The 27,355-nt window shown below is 41.3% G+C and overlaps 2 protein-coding genes and 1 long non-coding RNA gene across 4 annotated transcripts in view; 1 reads left to right on the top strand and 2 right to left on the bottom strand.

Moving 5' to 3' along the window:
- The window catches only part of PHACTR3 (phosphatase and actin regulator 3), a 99,316-nt gene extending 77,110 nt beyond the window's left edge, over positions 1-22,206 (bottom strand). For both annotated transcript variants that reach the window (XM_086852823.1, XM_086852824.1), the window contains exon 1: positions 21,999-22,206. In XM_086852823.1, coding sequence (XP_086708949.1) covers positions 21,999-22,101 — 103 coding nt within the window. In that variant the 5' untranslated portion in view covers positions 22,102-22,206. The remainder of the gene's footprint in view (positions 1-21,998) is intronic.
- LOC111938045 (uncharacterized) overlaps positions 1-27,355 on the top strand; it is a 207,498-nt gene that overhangs the window by 66,357 nt on the left and 113,786 nt on the right. The window lies entirely within an intron of this gene.
- LOC111938305 (uncharacterized) lies at positions 18,931-21,369 on the bottom strand. Its single transcript, XR_002868931.2, has 2 exons — positions 21,287-21,369; positions 18,931-19,081 (listed from the first exon to the last, which is right to left on the bottom strand). It is a non-coding gene; the product is annotated as an uncharacterized LOC111938305 (long non-coding RNA).

The following is a 27,355-nucleotide window of genomic DNA, read 5'->3' as shown; positions in this document are numbered from 1 at the left end:
AGGGTTTTGTAGCTTCTAACATTTGTCACACAGAGCATATTGTTTGAAACAGGGATGACCATTTCTTCACCAGCCAACATGAAATAAAGTGAAAAGAGTGATGTCAAAAGGCAGTAGCACTCAACTGTAATCCCTGTAGGAATTTCTCTTATCACTTCCCACATTCTATGAGCATTCTTCACAATCTCTCCTGCTTTTCACTTGAAGTTGTGATGGTCTTTTCAGAGAACAATCAGTGAGAAGGCAATTTCTGCACTCAGTAATTACAAAGTACACAGTTTTTTTCTAGTCAGTTCTGAAAACACAGGTTTCTGTTCTTCCTATATGGGATAAACCATGAAACAACTGAATATGAGCACAGTGCAGGTGGCACAGGCCATAGCCTCAAAACCTTATTTCCTTTCCTTGGAGGATTAAAACTGGAAAAAGTTTTGATCCGTATCCATAGATCCAAATCAGCACATCAGGAATTGTTGATTTTCCTGTCTGGTAATGATTTCATGGACTGTTGTTTTGGGCCTCTCTTCATCAGCCTCTCTCCAAAACTGCTGTAGGAATTTGAGACTGGCTCTACATTAATCAGCTAATAAGAGTAGGATATCCCAGCACGTCATTTATCCTCGGAAACTCACAGCTATCTCTCGTCCTGGGAGTTCCAGGGATGTGGTAATGTGGGCCAGGGAGGACCACGCCACTGTTCAGCACCAAGGTCAGCTCAGAACTATGTACAGCCAATAGAAAAGGACCTTGGTGCAGTAAAAAGTCAAAACTTGTATCAAAAACACAGAGAAATCTCAACACTTGTTGAACAGAAATAGAGAAGTTTGGTTTTTTTAAAATCTAAACCTTATATTTTATTCATTAACTTCATTCTTTATAGGCCATTCTATGTGGAATATAATTCAAATAGATGTGAGATAAGTTTGTAACACTATTTACTTTCAGTAATGCACAATGCAACTGCAGTGGGGAAAAAAGGCAGATTAAGTGAGCACCTGCACTTACACGTACTTTTCTTTGAACTCTTTATGTACAATATATGGGCTGAATCGTGCCTTTAGGCACAGGCTTGAACAAAGATCATAAACTGAACAAAAATCTCCAAAGACATAATATTGTAGCACAGCTCCCTCTTGGCTTCATGATAGGCCAGCCACAAATGAGCTTTTTCCAGAGCAATTGACAGCATGTGAACAACATCTTGGACACTCTCACCCACCAGGGCAGGGCACTGTCACCTGTAAAACCTACTGCTCTCTCCACTTCATGTCTGCTCATCAGCTACATCCCCAAAAAAGGGGAAATGTGTGTCCCATGTATGCAGACTGAGACAGACACACATTTTGAGTCCCTTCAATGGATGGACAGATCTAGAGACTGGATCTGAGGAGGTGATTTTTATTCCCTCTGAGTGCAGAAAACATGGAGATGCATTAGGTAGATTGAGATTAATCTATTCCTAGCTTAAACTGATCTAGATGCATGTGAGATGCTCATTTAGAAGGCATCTTAATATATTTTATACATGTAAAAAGGCAAATGAGGTCCTACTGGATTTATTATGTATCAAGCTAATGAGAGCTTTAATATTTAGAGAAAGGGTTGTCGTAGGTTCTGAACAAGTTCTTTGACAATTTACTACTGACAACAAAGCTGGCCTGGGAGTCTAAAATTTCCACAACTTCTGAGTGTTGTGGGTGTAGAGAATTTTGGTACATAGTTCATAAAACTCAAACTGCAGTAAAGTTAGAAAATCTTCCAGATGAAGTAACCTGGAACGTGTACAGCACTAGAGGGAACGTGGCAAAAATGCACAGGGGAAATCCCAGAACAGACAAAAATCAATCACTGCACATTTACTTAAGTGGCAAAACTGACACATTGCTGCACACAAAGACATTTTGGCCCAAAAGTTGTCCTTTCCATGAATCCTGTGGGCTTTTTTACATGGAAATACTTACAAAATCTAATCCAATTTACCTAAGTGCGTGGCTTGGAAGTAGTTTAATTAAACCAGAGTAAATTTGCATGAATACTCTCTCCTAGAATTAAAGTAATCTTAATTCAATTTAGGTTCATTTACTTTATAACAGAATAAAGCTAAATTAAATTGAGCTCACTTTAATTCTCAACATGAGTGTCCACACAGATTTTAATAGTTAATTAATCCACTGTACTTTGTAAGTGAACCTGCATGGATTTTCATAGGCTGTGTTTATGTAAACAAGCTCTAAACACACTCTTATTTTATTTCAAGACTGTTCTATTTTCTGTTACACTCCATATGGACTAATTTAACAGTCACTAGGAGGAGCCAAGTATTAGCAGATTGTTCTTAACCAAGACTGTATTTTCCATCACTGGATGTAAAAGACAATTTTTTATATATTCTCTGAATTACAGTCCTCAATGCAGCCCTTTAGGCCTTAAAACCTATTGATGACAAACAAATGCTAGATATAATTTCTTAGAAAAAAAAGTCTTTAGATTCCATGTCTAAAAATTATATATTTAAAGATACTCCTTTTCAAAATAGAAAAGGAGCATAGCATAGATATAGCATAGCATGGCATAGAACTGGATTTTCTAGATAACAGATGCACTAAAACCTCAATTTGAAACAATTTTTGGACTCTGTCCCAGCACAAATCAATCATATGGATTCTGAAAATGCTAAGACAGATCTTGAAATGGTAATTAATTTGACATCACAATTTTGATGTCAAAGAAGAAACTCTGATTTATGTAAGTAAAGGCTCTAACTCAGCAATTATAAATGATGGTTTTCTAAGTTTCACGGTTTCCAAAGTTGCTGGGTCCCCTCATTAGTTTAAGTTTTTAAAATGTTCTCCTGTTCATGGGGTGAGAAACTCTATCTTTGGCTGCAACTCCTTTCAAATCACAGCTTGCTGGGCAAGGCTCATGTTAGCTGTGATTGCAGTTGGCAGGGCACTAGATTAGCTGTTGACATCAAGCCAACATTTAATTTTGTTTTCTTGAGTCATCTGTTGCCAGTTCCCATGACAACTGCTCTTCTAGCCTTCAGATTTACTAGAGAAAACCATTAAAATGGCCAGGAGTACAGAAAGAGATCTTTGATGTAGATGGAAGTTCAACTGTTTCCTTCAGTGGAAACGGAAAGATCTTTTCAGTTATTACTTTAGCACCACGTAACTTCTGTTCAGGAAAACACTGATGTCCTTGTATTAGAAAAACAGAGTGAATGGTAGTTTTTAACAAGAAATCTGCTTTAGCATCTTGCTACTACAGAATGAAGGTCTTTGTCTCTAAAAAAATCATGCCATGCAGAGGACAGGAAAAAAAAAAAGTATTTTTCTATTCTTGCATAGTAGTAACAAAAGATTAAATTTAAGATATGGATTTTTTTGATCTTCTAGAGTCCCTGTACATTTCCCTTTCTTGTTTCACAAATGTGTCACTTAGGTAAAGGATGTATCTGAGGAAGACATCATTACTGTGCTGAGTCAGCCCAGAGGTTGAACCAGACCAAAGGAAAAGGCCAATTCCAATCCTGTGGGAGCATCTGGGATCAAAAATACCTTTTGCTAAAAATACTTATCAGTGTATATAAAATATGTACAACCCCAAAACCCCCTGGTTATGAAAGCAGAAGAAGAAGTTTAATACCATTGTGGATAACAAGCAGTGCTTGTAGTAGAATATTAACACTCAGGGGCTACTTCTAAGCCCATCTCCTGCTGACTTTCACAGGTCCTTCCAAAGTCTGAATTCCACATTCCCCTTATTCGCTGTGTTCGAAGCACTTCGAAGCACTAAGCACCCCCAAATCCCTTTGAAAGAAAAGGAAGCACAAATATAACAGAAATAGGTGTATAACTGGCTCAAATACAGCCAACATCCTGGATAGTCTCTGCATCTCCTCATTACCTCTGAAAGGTAAACCTTTCACCTCCAGTATATGGAAAAACAAGCAGCTACACAACCCTTTTGTGGGTATTTCCCACTGCCCGGGAGCTTTTTCTAACAAGCATGATTTGCAGAAGGATGTCCAGTTCCTCCTGACCTGCACAGAAAGGGCAGCACATGGCAGTGCTTGCATCCTCAGGTGAGGATCCAATACTCATGACTGTGTTCTAAGAATTAATGGCCCTCTGCTAAGGCAGTACCCTAGAGATTTTTATGCACCCCATTTAGTTTGTGTTTCATTATACACATCTGGATTACTTTTCCAGGCTGGCTCTTCAGCAGCAATCAAGATTCCCAAATGTGAGGATGCATAAGCCTACTCTCTTGATTAAAATGGAGAGAACAAGGTGATTACTCTGACAAAAACTTACCTAGACTCTCTTCTCCTCCTCTGCCCAGTAGAAGCAGTTAAAACATTTTAAAGATAATGGGGGTGTATGTAGGAGAAAGGGAAAGATAAGGAGGGAGAACACACCACTTCCCCAGCTTAACTCTCCCAATCCCACTGGAGAATCATCTTCCACCAGCTGCAAATCCAGAGATCTCAGGAAGTCGGGTATGTTTGGTCCCAGCCACACTGCACGGACTGAGTGAGTGGCTGTCCCCCAGTTTGGGTATAAAGCCACCCTTGGCATTGGATTTTTGGCAGTGGTGTGAATTAGTGCCAAAAGGAAGCACTGTCATCTCCCAGTGCTACACTGGAGATTGAATAGCCACATCCACTAAAGCTGGCAGTGTTTATGTAATGGTTTGGGCTGTGAATTCAGGCTCTGTGTGATTGTTTCAGAATGCACTTGGCTCGTGAATGCCACTGAGGCAGACACCCGCATACGTTCAAAATGCTCTGTTTCATGTTTTGCTTTTATCTTTAAATATATTTGAGTAGGTTTTTCCCTCTTCTAAAACAGCTCACATAATAGGTAGAACTAAAAATGATCTAATAGCTTCAGTGCCTTAGAGCTACTGCCATGCATGAAATTCAAACTGTGACTATAAAAAGAAGCAAGGACTTTCTCTCCAATTCACATTTTTAGCTGCTTCTCTGTTTTCTGAGAAGGACAGAACTTGTTCATGTTTCAGGTCAGAATCAGTTAAATAAAATGCAATCTGAAAGTTATTGCAGATCATCTGGGGAACTGGAGGCAAAAGTCTGGGGGTTTTTGACTGGTTGAGAAGGCAATAAGCTTAGTAAGATTGGAAGTTACTAATTAAGATGGTAGCGTGACCCAAATTTGCTTTCACAGCCCTTACTGATTTAGTCAGATGCAGTGATATCCATTATAGCTGAGCAAATAGCTCCTGATGAGTAATGTATTTGCACCTCCATACTTTCTATCCACATATTCCCTTGATTGTGTCACAGTTTTCCTGTCACCATCACCAGCTTGCATGTGTTAGATTGTTTCTGCAGTGTTTGAAATGTGTATTGTCTGTGCTCAGCAGCCAAACACAAGTGGTACTGCTCAGTCCTAGTCCAATACCTTATGTCAGTTCATTCTGTGACTGAGTGCAACTCTTAATTAAGTTTATTTGCATGTGTGCAAAACATATGCTTGGCTATTCAAACCTTGCTTTGCACAGATGCTGCCTAATTTTGTTAAATGGGAGAGACCACTATAATTTTTAGGAGAAATTAGCAAAATTAGAATAGATTGAACCATTTGACTGTGTTCCCAGACTAACATGACTATTTGGTACCTTGCTTGTCAGAATTTAAATGTTATCTGTTTCCAAATGCTCTGAAATAAGAAATGGTGATTTTATTAAGCATGGGTGGCTGTTCCTGGGTTTTACCTTGAGCTCCACTCCAGCACAGACTGAGACTTGGTGAGTTCTGAGCCATATGCACACTGAGACTCTCCTGCAGGCTGTGTATTGAGACACTCCTGGAGACTGATTTTAGGTTGAATCATAACCTTTATGACTTTGGACGAGCCCACTGAGGAAGCTCACTGTGGGGAGCTGGTCTGTCTGCTGGAGCATGCCTTAATTGTGTCATCAGAGCCTTGGGTCATACTGTGAAGAGGTAGACGATGTCATATCCTCTAAACATGTTCTGACCATTCAGGCATTTAATCAGAGACTGACATATTTGTTATGAATAAAAGGAACAGGAGGATACCATAAATTTCTTTAGAGCCACTTAATTGACAGTGCACTGGGTAATGAATGACCAATTAATAAAATGAAAGCAGAATATAATGGATTTGTGCTTTGTTTGTACACAGCACGCATCATTAGGACTCTTCAGCCATCATTAGCTCTGTCTCCTCTGCACTGAGTCATTCTGCTCCCTGGAAGAAGTCTGGGCTGCATCACAGAACTGCCAAACCATTCCACTGACAGAGCTACAGCTTTCTGGATTGTCTTCCTGTGCAAGCTGGTTCCATGAATTTAGGGGATTTTTTCCCATTTCTTTTTTTTTTCATTTCATGATGAGCTGGGTTATGCAGACAGATCAAGGCTAACCTTGACAGAATTTTCCAAAAGCACAGATGTACAAAGAAAAACCTATCAAACAAAGAGCCTGGGCTCTTGGCAGACTCTGCTTGGGTCACCTGGAAAGGAACAGGGTGTGGAGAAACCAGGAACAAGTAAAAGTGAATAAGCTTAGTGACTTGTAGTAGCATGACTTTTTCAGTCACAAAAAAAAAATAAAAAAGAAACATTGAAGTAATGAAACAAAACCAAAGGAGGAAGAGCAGTCTGGCAAATTCTAGCCTCTGTGCTATCAACTCTCGTAAAGTTCTTCAACTAGTAGATTCTCAAGAAAATCCCCAAAGGGATTTTCTTAAAGTTCAGTTAAACTTTTTGTAATTCTAGTAAAAAATACAGCCCTTGATCTACCAGAGCACTAGACAAACACATAAAAATCAACTTTTGATTAAAAAAAGAAGCATTATTCATGCAATCTGGTTAAGCAGTCAGTCAGTTATAACACACATATCAGTGGTAGCTGTGTGCTTGAATTCTTTGTATGTTTAGTTTCATATCCTGTGCTAAATAAAATAGGCATGGCAACAACATATAGAAGAGTTCTGTTACACACAATGAAGAAAATTTGTACAAAATATACAAATTCTTTTCATGCAAAAAAATCCCATGAGTGCACATACAAAACACTTCGTTATGCCTGTTAGATATTGTAATTGCCATTAACTTGTGCAATTACTTGCTCTGCATCACAATTCCAGGTGAATGGTTAAATCAGCTTCAAAATGATGAATAGCTGAAAAATCCCATTTGAAACCCCAAGCCGTTTCATTAAATTTCTTGTTGTGTAGTAAACAAAGTGCATATCACGAACTTACAAACTGCAAGCTGTATTATTTCCTGAAGTGACTGCAGTATTCCCAGGAGAACTGAGGTTGTTGTTTATGGAACAAGAATTCCCCATGCAACAGCAGTGAAATTGTTCTTCCTATCAGGACTCAGCCACATCATCAGGATGGGTTATTTGGGCCCTGTCAAACCTTGGCTGTTCTGCTAGGGCTGTTAAACACTTTTTTTATGCTGTGATCTGAGCTTTTGAACACTTTCTGCATAAACCCATTAGCAATAACTTGGTTACAGACATACATAATTGCCTGGATTCTCTCTTTTTTAGGTGAACAAACTATGGGTGGGGTTGGGTTTTCTGGAGTCTTTTTCAAGGAGAGGAGGACTGAAATATTACAGCTGTAAATGTAATTTTTAGTGGGAAAAATTGGAAAATGAGCATGGTTCTGTAGTACTTCTTAAGGACTATCAGAGATTTGTCCAAGCACTCCTACAGGACTGTTCACACTTAAATCCTCTTGGATCTAAAAGCTTTGTTCTCATCACTTTTGATGACTAAATGGCTTAATATTTGGCTCTACAATTTCTGGGAGAAAGAGCTCTTATAGTGGTATTTCATCAGCTGAAATTCAATACTAAATATAGCTGAAGTTTGAGCAACCTCTTCTATATGGATATTAGGGGCAGAATTGGTGCTCGAGGTTGGCTTCTTGTAAGCTCACCCCAGGCTACGGTGAGGATGTGACTGCAGGCCCAATGGATTTATAGTGATGTGAACCATGAAGAAAGAAAGTGTCAGAAATCCAGATACCCTTGGGTTGTGCTTTTCACACATGTTGACAGGAAAAACCACAAAATACAAATGTAAACAGGTGATAGCTGCCATCCCATCCTTACCTCTCCTTTTCCCACTTTCCTCCACCAATTTTTTTTTTTTTTTTCAGCAACAGTGATGAAAAATGAAAAATGAAAACCTTACAGCTACTTTCTCTCATCCTGGGGATTATCCTAGAGCCTGACCATAGCTGCAGTTCAGAAAAATCTGGGCACATATTTTTAAAATTCAGATTTGAGCAACAACATCAATAACAGCAAATCCCCAAACCCCACCCCCTTGCCCCCTGCCAGGACCTGGACCACACATAGACTGTAATTACCAGAGTTATTGCTGAGGAGAGAACATCCAGAATGCAATTATGCTATTAGGGCAGGGTAATCAGAATAACTTGCTTATTAGAGAAAACCATATACTTGTCCTACGCTATTATTTTCACTTCTGTAAAAGAGCCTCCTTAGGAGATACGACAATTAAACAGTGATTATGCATGTCAAATCAATTTTCAGTGGATATAGATTATATGATAGCACAGGACCTGAAAGGGAATCACAGTTTAGTGTCCAGGCATTTAAATTGTGCAAATAGTTTTACAGTGATGCACTGGTTTGGATGTGCCAATGTGAGTTCCCATTATCCTCAGTCCAACAAGCTGATGGTCAGTATCAAACACAGATGTGAAATGTCCAGTAAAAATGCATTCAAGCTGTTAAATCTCAGGCAAAACCCTAAAAATATAAATAATTACCATTCAAACATCAGTGTTATTAGAATCTGATGCTTGAGCCACCTGGAAGTTGCTGATTTGAATGTGATACTTGTGTGACAATTTATGAAAATGATACTTTATTCATCTTTGGGATACAATTGCTGTAAATAACCCATCTGTCACAGGAAACATCCTAAATAACCAGGCTGTCACCTCAAGCAGACTTAGATGGTAGTGAAATAGATAAAGCCTTCTTCACATCTCAGAAGGCAGAGTGCCTTTGGGGCAGAAAATGGATGAAATAAAATAGTTTCTTAAACCCACTCCAGACACACTATTTTTACTTTGAAGTTATTCCTTCTGAAAGCCACCCAAGATGAGAGCAGGAGCACTGGGTCAGTCTGGCTTGCTGCAATGGTAAAATGCCTGCAATGGAATCTCTGTGCTTTTTCTGGAGGTTACAAAACATCCGAGCTAGCAATGGTTTTGGCTTGTGCACAGGTGGATGCTCCAAGGGAAATGAGGGAAGAAAAATTTGGGCTTTAGAAGGTGTAATTAAAAATTTCACAGCAATAGGCATGAATCTTAAGTTTGGAACACATCTTGGATGTTTAGTGAAGTGGAAGGACTTCATTTTTGTGGTGCTGAATTGATGATTTCTGGTGTCCAGGGACTGTAAGATATGACTTGAGGCTGTAAAGCAGGAAATCGGTATTGCCATGACCAATTTTGCAGAATTCAGTATGTAACAGTTGTTATTCTCAGGAGAATCTTGCAGCACCAGTTTTTTGACCACTTCTTCACAAATTCCTTTATCTGCAAGACCTGAGCATGCCTGAACTTTGGCTCTCTAGCCCTTGCCCTTGTTCTGAGCTTATCAGAGTCTGCCAGTGTTATCAGCTGAGGGACTCTCAGTGCTCTGATGCTGCAAGAGCCATGAGCCCTTGGAGCAGTCACCCAACATGTTCATGACTCAAAGCCAACACCTGTGGGGCTCCTTGGAAAAGCAGCTCAGAGCTGCTATAGCAGAAAAGCAGGATTGATGTGGTAAAACATCTTCCAAAAAGCTGCCGACCACAGCAAAGCGAAAAGGCAGCCACTTACTCCAGCTATACAGACCTTGCCTGCAGCCCTGCTTTCAACAGCTCAAGATGTAATTACACATCTATTCACCACCATTGCAGGTGCAAGCTGAGCAACAGCACAAGTATGAACGCGTGTGGGTGTGCAAATGCCTCATTACGGTGATTTGTTAGCACAGGGAGTGATGCTTTGTGTCCGATGAATGTGTAAATTAGGTGCTTAGCTTACTTGAGTGAAAAAATGTTTAACTTTGCCTCCCTGGCCGTCTCTCTCGACAGACACTGGAAAAGGAAGTAGTTCGATTCCTTGTCAAAGTAGCAGGTTCCATCTAAAATCTAACCCAGCTCTCTTCTGCTGTCCTTGGGTTTCTAACAATGAAGGAAAGTGAATCTTGAGGAATTAGTCGTGTTGAATCGTATCTTAATCACATGCATGATATGCTCTTATGCAGCATTAGAGTAAGAGGCGTCACATCTTGTGTTGTCATTTCTGGGACAGAAAACTGGGGCTGTTGGCTGGGTTTAAATCATTTCTGGCATTAACGAGATTCTGACCAGAGGCTTTATTTCATGTTCAGGATCTGTGCTGCATTATTTCCTATTATATCACAACACGTTGCAAAGGAACAGCTAAGTTACCAAGACTAATCCTTTAAGTCTTTCTTTCTTTCTTTACAACATCAGACAAAATAAGACTATGCCATATTTCTGTAATCTCTCTTGTATTATGAGAATATTATGATCTGTAACAACAAAATCTCTAAACTGCACGATTCCCGTCAGCTCTGATATGCTTAGTCTTGTCCCTTTCTGTCAGAAAAGATATTTCTAAGTCTCTGTGATTTCATTTTAACAGACAATATCTGGTTAAAAATCAGATTATTAATGTAAAGCAGGAAAAGAAGTTTCCTTGTGTTAAAAAAAATGAGTATATCTGAAAAACCATGATGAAATACCCAAAGTTCTCCTCTTTCTTCAAAAAACTACTTGAAATGAAAGTTAGTTCTGAAGGCAGTGCCACTTTTTCCCTGCTTGGATATGTACATTTAGATTAATCTGTTGAAAAGTAGATTTTGTTCCCAGACGACTTTACAGCAGCTACCAAGATCTAAAAAGATTTCTGCAGTGCTCTGCTGGCAAATTGCAGGGGAATTTCTTGAGAGAGGGAGGGGAATTTGAATTAAAAACTAATTAATTAAACCCACCAGAATTAGCTTTCCATTTCCTTTAATAGGATGAGAAAATAAATTTTATAATATGTATGAAGTGTATCCTCCTTCTGAGAGATCTGTCCTTTTGGACAGAGTGAAAACACCATCCCATACTTTCTATTCAGAAAGTTTGTGTTTATTTCTCTGCTGGTATTTTATGATGTCTAAGCCACTAAAAGTATATTCAGTAACTTAACTCTTTTATAATTATTTCATTAGAGCAGCCAAGAAAATCATGATCTGAAAATTCATAAGCAAGTGTTTGGGTTGGAGAGGTTGGGGATTTTTACTGTTGGGTTTTTTAAAAAAGTTATTGCAAAACATGTCTAAACCCCTAAAAAAATAGGTGAATCAATTAATATTAAATTCCAGGGTGCAAAGCAGAATAGATTTTTCCACAGGTGCAGGACACAAATAGCTGATTATATAAAATATCATCTCCCAGATAAGAGAGATGAGTAATGCCCCAGGTCATAGTGCAGCTGTTTCAGGAAAGGTTGGTAGAACTAGAGACCCTTGATGTGTTGGAATAAAGCCTAGAAGTTGTGTTGTGAGAGCGGGAGTGAGAAAAATATAAATGAAACGAGATATTGAAAACAGCTTCTCTTGGTTTCTTGCTCCTGGGTTCTTCCTTTACAAACCAGGGTTGTTTAACCCCTTCATCTCCTGTCACCCACAACAACTTTGGAGCTCACTGGCAACTCAGCACTCAGAGGAGCCAATCTGAAGTCCTCAAGCATAAATGAGATTTTTAGCAGTTTAAGATCAAACTAAGGAGTGCTGGATCTGGATGGAGGCAGGCTTTGTTGGTTTATCTGTAGTTACAACAGTAACACCCACTCTCTCTCCACAAGAATCATTTGGGAGAAAGGCCTCTGGAGCAGGAGCTGCTGAATTTGCTAAGGCAGAAGAGACAGCTACTAGAATGAACTACATGTGGATGGCAGAAAAGTCAAAAAACAGTAGAGAAAACAGACTGAGAAGTAAAAAGAGTTGCAGCAAGCTCTACCCTGTCACATGAGAACAAGGGAATGTAAGGAAACACCAACCCAATGAGACAGAAGGAATGCCAGTCTTCCAGACCAGCCTGTGTTACCTTTGGTGATACTTCCTTGGACTAAACAAGAGAGATAAAAGATAAATTTCTATTAGTTAGGGTTCCTTCTTAAAACATTTTCATTCATGCAATAGTCTGGATTTTTGAAGGACACTCCTTTGTACTTCTACACGTTAAAATTATCTTTTACTTGGCTTCCTTTCAGTTTATTCTTCTGGTTGAATTGCAGCAGCAAATGTACACCACAACACTAAGAAGTCTCTCTACTATCCATCTTGACAGCTGTAGTTCACATTCCCTATGTTTGCCTTAAGAAAATCCAGATCTGATCATGTCATCTGTTAAGTTCACCACTGCTGCAAGGGTTCAAGGCACCAGCCTCGGGCAGTGGCTGATATTTGCTCCCACTACAGATCAAACAGAATCAAGGGTTTAGTGAGGATACACAGTTTTTGTATCATGCCATTCCATCCTGAATTGGTATCAGGAGTTTACAGTAAAATAGTACATTCTCAGGAACCTCTGTTTTGTTCCTAAAATGTACGGGAATCCCAGGTGGCAGGAGTTCACTTACGCTCCTCACTTGCAGGAAGATGTGTTATTAAGTTCTCTGCAGTTAAGTATCTCCTGAGAAATCTGAAGTGATACTCACAGTTTTTCTCAGTTCTGATTTTTTCCATTCATTTTCTTGAGTTAAACAAGAAACAAGGTATTTAAAACTTAGGTTGGACAAGCGGGGAATTTGTGTGAGTCCAAGACTCCATTTCCTTTTTTCTAGAGCTTTCTCTGCACAGTTGGTAGTCTAATGTGAGTACATATTCTCTCCTTCTAGGCACAGTAACATAGAGCAAAGTCAAATGAGCAACTGTCATGGAAGGAAATATTTAAGCTGAAGTTAAGTTGAAGTGCTGTATCTGAAAATAGGATGGTTTTCTCCTTGAAACCTCTGCAGTCCCAGGAAGCTGCTACCCAGTCTAAAGAGCTGCTTTAATTAAAAAAAGAAACCAAAAAAACATATTTTTTTCTTCTATCCTAAATGCAGAGCTTACAAAATTACAGAAGTCCCATCTGCAAAGCATAAACTTCAGAGAAACCCAATTAAGTCAGTGTTGCATACACTATCATGTTCGCTCTATTTAAATATTCCACACAGATTCATCTCATTCATGATGGAACAATTACAAATGAACTTGCAGGAGCCAAGAAACTCTCTTGGAGACTGATTTCCACTCAAGTTCTGCCTGAACTTCCCAAGGCAGCAGGACTGTTTCGAGATGCTGAGCAAATCTGCCCAAAGCATCAACCCCTGTGGGTTATTTGAAGGTAGCACAGGAGAATGACCCTGCTGATTTCATGTGGAATTCATGTGGAATTCATGTGGAATTCATGTGGAATTCATGTGGAATTCATGTGGAATTCATGTGTGTTCCTTCAGCCACCCTTCCCTTTGCTCCCAGCCTGTGCCAAGCTTCCAGCCCCTGTCAAGAACACTGTCCTAGACTGGACACACCTCAGTCCTGACCCAGTGCAGAATTTCTTATGTTCTTTTAAGGATAAAAGCCCAAGTCTTGGTGCAGGCTGTTTAGTTGAAAGATGAGATGCAGAGCTCTGAGAACAACTGAATGAAAAGTGACAGCCATTCCCAGCAGATCAATATGGACAAGGCACAGGGAAGACTGTGTGGCCTGAGGGATGCAGCAGCCCTCAGGAAACAGTGAAGGCTTCACTGGTTTGATGTAATGCAGTGATCTGTGTCCACTTGCTGGTTCTGCAGCAGCTGAACAGTTTGAGGATGTAAAAAAAATAAATTAGATTAAGGAAATTAACACACCAACTGTCTCTTCATTATATGAACAATTCTGAAGTGTTTTATGCATAAGGACAAGCCTTCCTTCAGCTGCAACCACAGGTCCACATAGCTGACCCAGAATATCACTGTACTACAGAAAGCAGGATAAGATCCCCTTTGATTCAGATCATCTTACTGAAATATTTATGCAGACTCAAGCATGGAGCTATTGACCTGCGTCAAGTCGCTATATGAGTTTCTCTCTGGGGCATGTATAAATTGTGTATATGTTAGGCCATAAATCAACTTGAATTTCAAACAAAAGCATGGGATTTAATGGGCACAAAGAATCCATTGTATTAGCATTCAAACTGGCTACATTTCAAAGCAAAATCAAGGTATCATATTTACTTTTACTTACTCTTGGTATTTATAGACTTGACCTGTGTAGAGAAGAGAGGGCAATTAATTCTACATATTAAATTTTAAAAATACAGAGCCATAAATTTGGTTTTAAAACCTTATGTTCTAAACAAATAAATGGTGTAGCCAATTCATTACAGCACAACTTGGGCAATCTTGAGAGAGGGTTCCCAAATTAAAAATTTTGGGAAGAATTAACACTGTTACCTAACTACTGACTAAAATATACAGTTACATTTCCAGATAAACATGATTCCCAGCATTATGTAAATCATTCCATTCTCAAAGTGTGGCAAACATCGACTGAATGAATAATCTTAAACCGCCTTCATTCATAGCTAAAGTGTGAGGATCTTTTATTATTTAACAGACACGAGTTTCTCTTATTTGCACAGAGAAGCAACTACTTGTGTGCACAAGTTATTAGGTGTGTAAATTAGGGCAGAGTTCTTTCACTTAAGGTATAAAATCAAATTTGGGGTTTACTTCTATTTTAAAAGAAAGCCTGAATTAAAAAGACAAAGGTAAACATAAAAACTACCAGGTATTTTCAATATGATGAGCTCACTCTCATAAATCCAGTCCAGGTTTTGATGGTGTATAATCAGTATTTCCACTTCTTGGATAAAGAGATTTTAACAGTTTAAGTGTTTTTTCAGCAACGTTGAGACTACCTGCCGACTTGGGATTTAGAAAAAAAGACGACATTAAAACACTTTTTTCCCCCATTAAAGCTCTGTATTTCCTTTACAGAACTCCAAAGTTTGGCTAAATATAAATCTCCAAACACTGGGAACACTCAAGCACTGGAAAAGCCTAAAACCTACCCTCAGCATGAATAGCATACTTATTAACTGACCTCATTTAATTTCTGCAAAAGTAGCATTAAAACATAACTTCACCAAGCTCTCTCTTGATTCCCAAAACATAAACTGAGTATCAGTAAGTAAAACACTCAGGCATCAGCAAAAAACAGTTTAAGGGTGCATCATGTTGAGCAATGTAATGCTACCCCACCACTGACAGAAATTATATGTGCAGGACCCAAATGATGCATTTGGAACAAGAGAATCTATGCCCAGGGAAGTCCCACCTCTGCAGCTTCCTGAGCACACTGTGCCCATCCTCCTCTCCAGAGATGGGGAGATCATCCTAACCCCCTGGAAAATGCTGGAGCAGAGCTGCCATGTGTGAGATGAGTCATGTGCCAGGGACAAGGGCTGCTGGGGAAACAGATTCTCTGCTGCAGGACACAGAAAAAAGGGAGTTCTGTGCTTCCAGTGAAGTTTCTCTGCATCACAAGGACTTGGGGTCCAGTTAGATCCGACCAGGGACTGGAAATTTGATGAGAAACAAAAAGGCCTTCTCAAAAGCACAGTGGATCATTTCTTAAAATATAACTGCCACTGTAGTACTTGGTAATATGGTGATGATATTTCAGGTGCTGTGACAGAAAAACTCTACATTCACACAAATAGCAAATGTTTTGGGAAGCTTTATAGGAGTCAATTTGGATTTCAATGGAAATGAAAATGAGCTATTAACTAATAGCCTGCATGTCTCAAGTCCCTACTGAGTATTCCTGAGTACAGCCCCCAAAGGAGTGGAACAATAACTTTCTGCAGGGAGCCCTTAGGAACAGGAACTTCTGAATGAGAGTATATCACTAAGTTTCATATATATAAAACATAGGGGTCAGTTGTAAACTGGAATATATAAAAGCACTGATTAGCTAATTTTGTCCATAAATTAATAAAGGAAAGGATGTAGGAGACCTGGTAAAATTCTGTTTCAGAAAAATGCAGGCAAAACAAACTCTGTTAACAGAACAGACTTGTTGATAGAGAAAGATTAAATGGAAACCAAAATCTTTATGGTGAAAAAAAAAAAATAAACAAAACCCCAAACAACTTTTTATGGGTGGCCTGGCTCAAGCATTACGATCAAATTTTATAATTCATGCAACAACTAAAGACATCACAGATAAGCCTTTAAGTCCCTGATTTAAGTTGCAGTGATCTAAATGACTGCAGAAGGATGAAACAGCAGCCCTGCTGACAGGCAGGGCACCCACAGCATCTCTCTGTCCTCCCTCTGCTATCAAGTTCCTTCCATCTTAAGCACATGTTGGAAGTTAAGCACATAGTTAGAAGATTTTCTGAATTATGGGCCTGGCATGAATAGATTTGCAGCAAAAATGACTCAAGCAGATTCAGAGAGCTGGCACCAATCTATGTGCACTCCAGCTGAATTCCTGTTTGTCTTTGCCTTCCCTTTGCTCTATGCCAGCACCTGCAGCCCAAACCTACCACACTTTACTTTCAATCTGCTTTTGAGTTTCCAAACATCCCCCACTGGTAGATTCCAACATCACTGAGGTTACCAGTGTCCTGCTTAAGGGGAAAGCACAGCTTTCCAATGGCTCACAGGCTCCCTACCACTGCTCGAGGCTCAGACTGAGCAATCTTGTTCAAGGAACAAATACAGCAGTAACAGGAATCAATTAAAATCTTCAGCATCCAAATCAACCCAAAAATGGTAAGAGAAGACAATGATAGATATGGAGTGGCACAGTCCATCCAGGGGAGGTTACAGCTTCAAAACAGAAGACGAAAAAGCCATATTAGAGAGTATTCCTACACCTGCTGTTTATTGCATCCCAGCTTTCCCTGGCCATTACTTGGATGGCTGATGTCCTTCCTCAGTCTGCCTGTGAGGCTCTGCTGGCTTTCAGGTCAGCCTCCAGCCCAAAGAGAAATGAAGTAAAAAGGAACATAACACTTCAAATCTCATCTCAGCATCTCTTCTTTGCATCCTAGGACACTTACCAGAATGCTGCCTGCTACACAACTTTTGAATTATGAAAACAAGAATCAGTGATGGAGGACCTTTTAAGTCTTATGCAGTTGTTCTCCCCTTGCGTTAATCCAGAGCACAGAGCTGCTGATTACACGTGGTATCAATAGAAATAAAAAGGGAATGAGTGTCTGGTGTAGACATACTCGTGTATCTCTGGAATAGCTATTCTGCAGTAGCTTTAACTTGTCAGGTCTTGAAGCACACCACACCAGAGGAGAGGCTGAGGAGCCCCCCTTCACCAGGCAGTATGAAATTATGATGACAGAGCTGTTAACATCTAACACCACTGCCTGCACCACAACAGCTCCTTGCCTGGATACACATCCTTCACTGGAGGACAAGGAACACATGGTGGACCCCTGGCAAGGTCTGCTGGAGAGCTCAGTAACCCCATCCTGGAGATTTTCTTTAATTGTGTGGTTCCAGGAAGGAAAGGTAGCAGCACAGAGAGCAAAATGTGATGGCATCAATGTGTACTTATACAAATTCAAATGGATTATCCCAAAATTAAGGGGGGGAGGGGGATGACATTTTCACACATTGTCATGGTTGTCTGTATCTCCTCAAGTAATACAGAGTTTTGACATGGTGTGTTCTTCTTCAGTCTGTGCACCCCTCCCTTTTATGATACAAATCAAATGAGATTGTCAGTCTTCTCTCTGCCCTGTGACTGCTGGAAGGATATAATGAGAGCAATATTTTGGCTTCCTGCAACTGTCTCTCAATTAGATGGTGATACTGAAATCTGTTCTCTTTAGACTCCCCTTTCTCTCTTGATCCTTATCTGGAAACATGGAGGAGGGGAAAGACATATAAGATACGGAAATTCTTGACATCCCTGGAAGTGTTCAAGGCCAGGTTGGATAGGGCTTGGAGCAACCTGATCTAATCAGGTCAGCAAGGTGCCCATGCCTGTGGCAGGGAGTTGGAACCACATGATCTGTAAGGGCCCTTCCAACCCAAACCATTCTATGATTCCATGAATAAGATTAAATTCACTTTCTTAACAGCCTGGCCTAGACACAGTCTATAGTTAAGCAAGACATGAGTATTTTGATGTCTGTTTCCCAAACTAAGGGCATCCTCCTTTTCCAAGGCTTGCTCACTCAGTGTGACAGTGAGCTTAAACAGACTCAAACATGAAGCCCAGTGTTTGTTGTACTACAGTAATTCTCATAAAATACTGCTCAGTGGCCATAAAATAGATCACTTAAATACAGGCTGAAATGCATGATTTTATCTTAAACGACAAAATAAATAACTGATCCAATTAAAGCAAGGAAACACTCATTCCTTCTTATCTTTCTTATTTCCAGTATTCTCTGCATTACCAATAGGACCTCTATGCACCATTTAAATGCTGGAGGAAATCATCTTTTTGTCAGTAGAGCCTGAACTAAAGTCCATCTTTTCTTCTTAGACCATGACTGTGACATCTTTACTGATCAGTGTGAGGAGCTGTTGTTTAATTAAAGTTGCACATGAAGGATCTAAATCAGTGAATTTGTATCTCTGATTTGGAATAAATAGCTATTAACTGCCCCTAGTCTAGTTTACTGAACACCTTGTTTATCTGACTTATTATAGGAATATTGGCAAGATTGTAGTGGCATGTGGTAATTTTGTAAGTTTTTTATATTCGATTAAAGTCACTCTAAAGATTACAGCTCTTCTAAGGTTATAAAATAGCTTTTCATTTCTACAGTGAATGCTTTGTGAAGAAAAGCACACTAGATAAGAGGCTTTATCATGAAGCCTTTATTGTTCAAGGCTTGGAGTAATTGCAGCTTCTGCTGGCATTAGTCAGGACTGTGAGTGTGAGGACGTCTCAAAAATCAGCATCTAAGGATATTTGAACCAGCCAGCTACTGAGTTATTCCATGCTCCTGCTGGATGAAAATAGAATCCTCTTTAAAAATGAACAAAACACAACAAAAACCTCACAAACAAACAAGCTTCAGCTCTGCTCTCACATGAGGAAACTCCCTTTGACATTTCACCCAAGCTATAGTTCATAAAAAATTGCAAATGAAGCACTGGGAAGGTGAAACAACCCTCACCATCTCCAGCCTGCTCATCCCGAGTTCCTTGGATCTGATGTTTACATTGCTCAGGATCAGCTAAAAAGCAATGATTTGGTCCAGTGAGAGCAGATTCTGAGACAGCCAGCGAGGCTCAAACCCTGCTCTGATGGGTCAGTTCTACTGGTTAAACTGGTGTTTCAGGAAGGAAAGGAAAATGAAGTATTGCATCACAGGATTTCCTTTGAGGAATACACAAAAATCTTTATGCTGCCAGGTCTACACTTTCAGCTATGGCACTGAAACTTCCTACATAAACAAAAAACCACCATAATTATACAGGTCAAGAAGAGGAATATAAATATGTCTTTAAACCAAAAATCCATCAGGAAATTTTTGAGAGTCTAAGCTGCCTTCATCTATTACCACATATCCTACCTCAATGTACATTCCTCAGTAGGCACAGCCAAATGAGTTGATGCAGAATAATCCCTGACCACATCATACAGCCAAAAAACTGTTCCAAAACAAGAGTGCATCTCCAGTAGGGATATGGCATCACTCAAAGGCCAGGTAAAATTAGGAATGGTTTTTGTAAGGATCCTACACTTATGCTCATATTTTGGTATAATTTTGGTTGGTTTGTCTGTAATTTAAACATGCAACTTAAATATTAATAGGATTAATTTAGTTTTTGGATTAACAAAGAATCTTACATGTTCACACTTCTCTGCATGGTTTGGCTGTGAGCAGGGCTGGGATGTAAACACAAACTTTGGACATATCCCACTCCTAAGACTGGCTTTTGACCTAGAGTCCATAGATGTTTATGTTGGTATAATAATAATGAATAAATTATTATCCAGGACAGTAAAATAAGACAAACTGCAATTTTATGTCATCTAGCATTCATAATTCTTAAAATAACATCAATTTTATTCCGGATTTTTAAGTAGCCAAATGTGTGAAGTTGCTCATAATGATTGCTCATAACACTGTAGGGTAAAATTTTATTTAAATTAAGCAATTTAGGTTCATTTTATTATTATCTGGAAGCATACAGATGTTGAATACTATTTGATGAACAAATTTAAAACCTGAAAATATTACCAAACATGCTAATCCTACCATTGACTATTCATACCTACCTGGACAAAAACAAATATGTATTTAACACCTTTTGTTTCTCTCCACATATTTCATGAATAACAGAACACATACAAGACACCTTCTCTTGCATTTTAGCAGAGCTTCTGCCATGCAATGGGACACTGGCTTATCTGATGGAGCTGGTAATAGGGGAAAAATGCTCCTTGGTATTGACAGTTCCCTCCCCTAACAAAAAGCACAATAATGTTTATATCTTTGTCTATTTGTCGGACATGTTGTGTACTTTCTTTGTTGTGTGTCTCACAAAGGCCAAAAGAATTAATTAGAGGAAAACAATCTAGAGGAATTAAAACTGAGGTTGCACACGCCTTCCTTTCATTAGTCACTTCTGCTTCCAGAAATCAAATGGCAGAAACATACATTCCTCTTTCAGTCAAGATTGCCCCTTTGGGAGTGAGTCGAGCAGTTCATGTTAGAAGAGTCCTTTGTTCCCTTCACTTAGGGTATCGGAACAGTTGGTAATCAGGGATAAATCATCCACTGTTTGCCTTAATTTAATTTGTATTTCACTCCAGACCAATGCGCTCACAATTGCTTGATAAGGCAAATAAATAGAAGAACTCAAATTAGATACAAATATTAATATCCTCATTGGCTCAGAAGGAAGCAATATAGCAGGTGTATGAATAGAGCCTGGAATATTTTATTTACTCAGTAATCTGAGAAAGGGGAACAAAGTTCAACCCGAAATTCCATCCAGGGACTGTCTCCTGCAGGCTGGTAGTGCCTGACCCACAACCTAAACCCATTTCTAGGCTTAGAAATCAGCAGTGAGTAGTGATGATCAACACCCCATTCATTGTCTTTATGCTGTTTTGATTACTTCTTTTCTCATAAAGAAACCTGACAGCTCTTGTGTGACCACAATCTATTCAGGGAAACTGAGAGTAAACTGGCTCTTACCCTTTGCTTCCAGCTTGTTGTTGTGCCTTTCCGTGCAATCACATCACATCAAAGTGATGTAGCTATTTGTTTCTTTTTTTTTTCCTAAAGGTCTCAACACTGCTTAGATTCTGACGATCTGAAATCACTGAGTCACCAGCAACAGACATTTAGAATTACTCTTCAAAGTGAAGATGAAAATACCATTAGCCATTGTTCCAAAAAAACAAAACAACAACTAATCATAATATTCTATTTATACACTAACGATTGGGCTGTGTCCCCTCAGCACCACCCTCTGTGCCCACACTTCATAAGGAGATTACGCTTCTCCCTATGAAGTGAAAATTACCTTCTGGTGGGCAGAAAGCGTTTAATTATGACTCTGCTTCCCTTGTCTCCATGGCGATCCCATGCAAACAGCCTGCTTTATTAGCGCTCATTTCCCCCTCCCCACCAAAGTCCTAAATGAGCTGTGCGGGCCCCGGGGACCCCCGGCCGGCCGGACCCGGCACCGGCCGCGCCCCCGCGCTCACCCGGCGGGCGCCCGATGGGGAAGCCGCGGGACGCGCTCGCTCTAATCCCGTTTGGAGCTCAGCCGCTGCACCATTTCGGCACTTACTGCAGGAAATGTGTTCCCTATTGCTGCCCGCCCGTGGCGGACGGGCTCCCTACAAACTGGCGGATGCTCCCGGCGCGCCCCGAGCGCCGCCGGCGAGAGCGGGGCCGTTACCTGGGTGCTCGCCGGGGCCCGCGGGGTCGGTGAGGATGCTGGGGTCACTCTGCGACCTGCCTCGCGGGAGAAAGCAGCCGGTCCCTTCTTCCGATGCAGCCATGAGGTGGAGGGCGGGAAGCTCAGAGGAGGAGGGAGGAGGAGGCGCTCATGGAGCCGGAGGCGGCCGGGGGACAATGGGGACGGGGGTGCGGCGGCGGCGGCGGCGGCGGGGCGTCAGCCGGGCAGGACCAGCCTCGGCAGCATCTTCCCCGGCGCCGTCGGCAGGGCTGCGGCGCGGCGCTCCGCCGGCTCCGGGCGCTCAGGGGGCAGCTCCGGGCGCCTCAGGGGGGTGGGCCATGCCGCCTGGCGGGGTGGGGAAGAGCCGGGGCGCGGGCCGCCGGCCCGGCCCCCCGCCGCCGCCGCCCCCTCCCGGGACGCCCCCCCGAGCGCCGCTGCCGGAGTCGCCTCAAGCCGCCGCGCTGCTGAGCGCATCCATTGGAAAACATTGGGATTCTCCCATCCTGCCCCGCGAGCGCCGCCTGACGTCACGGGGGGGGCGGGGGGGGGGCGCCGCACCTGCACTGCACAAAGGCGGGGGCTCCGCAGGTGCGCGGGTCCAGCCCCGGAGCGTCACCGGCCCAGGGCCCCGCCCTCGCTGTGCGGGACCCGCCCGTGGCCCCGGAGCCGTCCCGGGGCTTGTCCCGCCCGTCCGGGCGCTTTGTCCCTCGGGACGGACCGGCAGGAACACCGGGACAGCCGCGGGGCCGGTGTCCGCCGCTCGCCTCCCCCCGGGGCTGGCACGGGACGGTGTCCCGGGGGGTAAAGGTGTCCCGGGGGGAAGGGTGGCCCACGGGGGTTCCCTCGGCAGGACGAGCGGAGATTCCATCGCTCCGCGCCCGCCGGGACCCCCGCGCAGCTCGGCCGGAGCTCCCGCTGGGCTGCGGCGGGAGGCAAAGGTGTCGCACGGGGACCCCGCAGGAACGGGATGCTCCGACTCGGGCTGAACAGCTTGGTCTGAGAATTTGTTTAAAGGGAATAACTGCTTTTATGGATTTATATTTTTTGTTGTTCCTCCCCATCCTGTGCAGGGTGCCGGCAGGGGGGTTGCTGGTCTGTACCCGGTGATGCAGGTCAGGTATTCTTGAAGTTTTGACCTGTGAAAACCAGGGATGCTTTCTAATCACTCTCCCGGTGAAGTGCTGTGGAATGCTCGGTCAGCACTTGCTGGGATTCTGGGGGTTCTCATCTCGTGTCTGCCTTAAACTCTGCTTTTGTCTCTGCATGGAACTGATGCTGAGGAATACACTCATTCAGATTTCTTGGGCTGACTCAAGAGCAGTGGTTTACATGCAGCTGACCAAGTTCCTGTTACGGGACACGTGCAAATTTGCAAAATTTTAGGGATGAACCTAACTTTGTATCAGAAAATTTTCCATCAATGCAATCTTTCATTCCCATCAACAGAAGGTTCAGGTTGGAAGGAACCACAGTGGGGTCACCTGCTCCAACCTGCTCAGGCAGGGTCATCCCAGAGAAGAGGGCACAGGATTGTGTCCAGACAGGTCTGGGATATTTCCAGGGGAGAGAAATTCCACAGCCTCACCTGCACAGCAAGAGAGTTCTTCTTCATGTTCAGGTGGAACTTTCTAAGCATCAGTTTTTCACCACTGCCTCTTGTTCTATTACTTGGCACCACTGAGAAGAGCCTGGCTCTGTTCTTACATAAATATGTGGAAAACATTTTGCTACTCTTCAATAAAGAAAATGGTGTTTAGCCATTTCTGAAAGCAGGGGCAAACAAAGCAGTTACGTGGGGTTATCTTTGCTACATTTTGAGGGGATTTAACCCAAATCTATCACACTGAGATGGGTGCTTGCAGCTTTTCTTTAAGCAGGAATTTCAAATTTTAAACGTCTGCACACATCTGATTTGGGAGTCAGATATGTGGCTTTTGGGCTGTGTTTTCCTGAGAGTCAATCATCTTACTGACCTTTGGAGGAAATTAAAACTCTGTAGGTGTGGATTTAGTGGTGGGGCTTGATAAGAAAATTCATCCAGGATTCCATTTGGGGAAGGCCTGAGTGTGGCTGTTGGGGTGACACCCATCTGTGTCTGGAGTGAGCCACAAAGTGTCTGTAGCACTTTGTACTTCCTTACCTTATAGGAGGCTCTCCATTCCTTCTGGGGCAGGGCTTTAGAGAGGGAAAAATAAATGTGAGGCAAAGTCTTGTCTTCATGTTGGAAGACCAACACCAAGCAGGAATGGAACCTTTTCACAGAAGAAAATAGAAGCTGATGGAGGCAGGCACTAACTAATATATTCCAAGTATATTGACTTGTAAATCCCTCTGAAATTGGAATTAAATTGGAATGAAACTAAGACTGCTTCTACCTGTGGGTACAAAGCACATGAAAAATTGCCCTCAAATTTCCATTTACTACTCCATATGATTCTGTCAGTGTCACAAACAAAACTATTTGCAGGATCAGAATAGCTGTTAGTAGAAACATGACTCTCCTTTTGTTTGGTTTATTTTCTCAGTATAGGAGTCTTGTGGTAAACAAGTTTTCAGCATTTTCCCAGAAAGTCCAATGATCTGATCTGTTTTATCTCTCAGAGGATTTCTAGCCTTTTGTATTTATGATGAAAAGTTATGATGAAATTTTTCTAGCTTAATAGCAAATTTCTCTACAATTGGCACCCATTCAGTTGCAGGAAAATACTTCTTGAAATGAAATATCCACCCAAGCAACACAGAAGAGAAAATAAAATTTTTTATAATTTTATTTATTTTGATGCATAGTCCACAGCCAAACCAATGCATGTCCATTTGATATGTCTTTCCTTGATATTTTTTTTTAAATTCAACTATATAAATGGTATGGATGATTTGATTAGTTTGTTTTCTCTCTGACAGACAGCTGAATGCCTGTTGTATGAGCTGGCTATATAAAGAGAAATCCAAACTTGTGTTAGAAAGGAATGATTGTCTAGGGAGAAAGAAAAGAGGTGAGTCATGTCAGTGCTGTTTTTCTCGAATCAGCAGAATATTAAACAACCTCATTTTCCTTAATCTGAAGCCTACATGTGATCTCTGAGCACCACTGATGTGGGGTTTTTTTGTTGTTATTTAGAAAAATTAATTCAGGGTACATTTGGATTGACAGTATGAGCTTTCATGTTCAAATTGTTCTGATGACCAAGGCACAGATAGCCTTGCTAGGAGCAGTTTTCTTCAATGCAGCAACAGAAAACATTTGTTCTGCTGCTTGTGAGTCTTAACCTAGTTTTTGAGATTTTTGTGCCAGTTTGTTGCACAAACTCAGCATGCTCACCATAACAGAGATGAGCATCCCATGCTCAAAAAACTCTTGTCTCTATTTACTTTGTTGGGGGCTTTTTCCCCTCAGATGCTTTCTTTGTAAAGAGGACACAGAGCCTATTTTGAGCCTTTGTTTGTCAAGAGCATAAATGCATGTCACCAGGAAGAGATAAAATATCACCCAACAGTCACAACTTTGTAAGTACAAAGACTTGTAACACGTCTTCTCCAAAGTACTACTACAGAAAGCAAATAAAAAATGAATAAGCATTAGGGGCTTGTTTATTGGGGGCCTCATATGCACATTGAGAATGTCTGATACTTGAGAGCTATTCTGGCAATGGCCCATCTGATTTTCATGTTTGCTTTCCTTCACAGCTCCAGTCCTCACTCCCATTTTACAGATGAAGGAACAGGAAAAGAGGCTGGGAAAAATCTAAAGGAGGACCCTCAACTCAATTCCCTGCCCTGACACCCAGCTCTACTCATGTCCTTCTATGCTGTGATAATGGGAAGGGGAACCTGTACCCTTATTTTAAATTATGCAGCTTATAATAGCAACAGCCCCGTGTGTGGGGAGTGAACTGGATGTGCAGCATGCCAAGGGCAGCAGAGAGCTCCAGGATGTGGTCACTGAGCACTGTAATTGTGCACGAGGAGCAGAGAAAAGGCAGCTCTGTGGGGAACACTGCAGGGACTCCTCAGGTGTCGAAGCCAGTGAGGTTCCAGGTGATGTGCCACGTAAATGTTGTTTGTGCCAGTTTGAAGGGATGAATCCCATTTTCCTCTCTGTTTTTTTTGTTCCACTTAGACCTCAGGATGTCTGAGGAGAAGGGATGTACATACAAATTCCAGCTCCAAATCTCCCCCCTTTCCACATTTTGGGGAATTAATATTCTTGTATACGGAATATCTTGGTTTTTTACAGGCACTGTGTTCTTAAGAAGGCACATGGCTGGAAGTTCCTTATTCTCACTTCCATCCTCAAAGTATTTCACAATCTCAAATACCCAAAACTAAAAAAAAGCTGCAGATATGTGGGGGCTCTGAAGGTCATTTTTGGTGTAATTGAGATCCTTCAAGCTCTATGAATTAATACAGAAAAACATAGTGGAGTGTTTCTTGTTACATTTGTAACATCAGTCCTGCAGGTTCTACAATTCAGGATGGTAGAAATAGCTCCAAGAAGCTGGTGTTGGTTGTAAATATAAAAGAATACAGTGTAAAATCCCAGACCTTTTAAACAGCTATTTGAGCACTAAAATTCCATTTGGAAACAAAATACCTCTGAAAAAGAAAAACCTCTGATTTGCTTGTGCCTTGCAATTCATTGTATTTTAGAAGTAATGCAGCTCATTTTTGCCTCAGAGATAAGTTTAGGTAACTTGTAGCCTGATCAGAGGTGTCATTTCTTCTTATTATGTATTGCATTCAGACAGTACATTCTGATTCAGAGCTCATCTTGTTGCCAAATCTGGAATAATTCTGACGTATACATTTTTCAAATTAATTTGAACAGTGAAGATCATTCAGTTGTCAGCAGAAGTGGAAAGGGAAAAGTGTTGCTCTGTGCTAATTAGATGAGAGCTGACGAGTCTTTGATGTAGAGTTGCAGGACAAAATCCTGATTCCACTCATGTTAACACCTTTCAGCATTTCCTTCAATGGTATTTTGTTATTGTCACTTCATTTCTTGTGTAACACAGGACTTGTGGTGGTATTTCACACTCTGACCACAATACACAAGAAATTCAGCTGTTGGAGACTTAAAATACTTTAGGGGCCAGTGACACATGAAGCAAGTGGCAGAGCTTCCTTCAGTAGGTAACACTTTGCAGTTCTTTGGGACCTGAAATCCAGTGAAGATCATAATAATCAGGATTTATGAGCATCTCTCAGAAGATACAACTTCAGTTGGGCTTCAATTCATGGAAGGAAATTCAGGAAGTCTAGAGCTGATGCTGAAGAGAATGAAAAATCAAACTGATTGGAGCAATAATAAGCAAGGTGCAGGTTAGCAGGGGAATTTCTGTTCTGAGACTGAAGGGCAT

This window comes from Cyanistes caeruleus, chromosome 16, assembly GCF_971803275.1.
Source record: "Cyanistes caeruleus chromosome 16, bCyaCae1.hap1.1, whole genome shotgun sequence".
Taxonomy (NCBI): domain Eukaryota; kingdom Metazoa; phylum Chordata; class Aves; order Passeriformes; family Paridae; genus Cyanistes; species Cyanistes caeruleus.
This window is presented reverse-complemented; position numbering and strand designations above follow the sequence as displayed.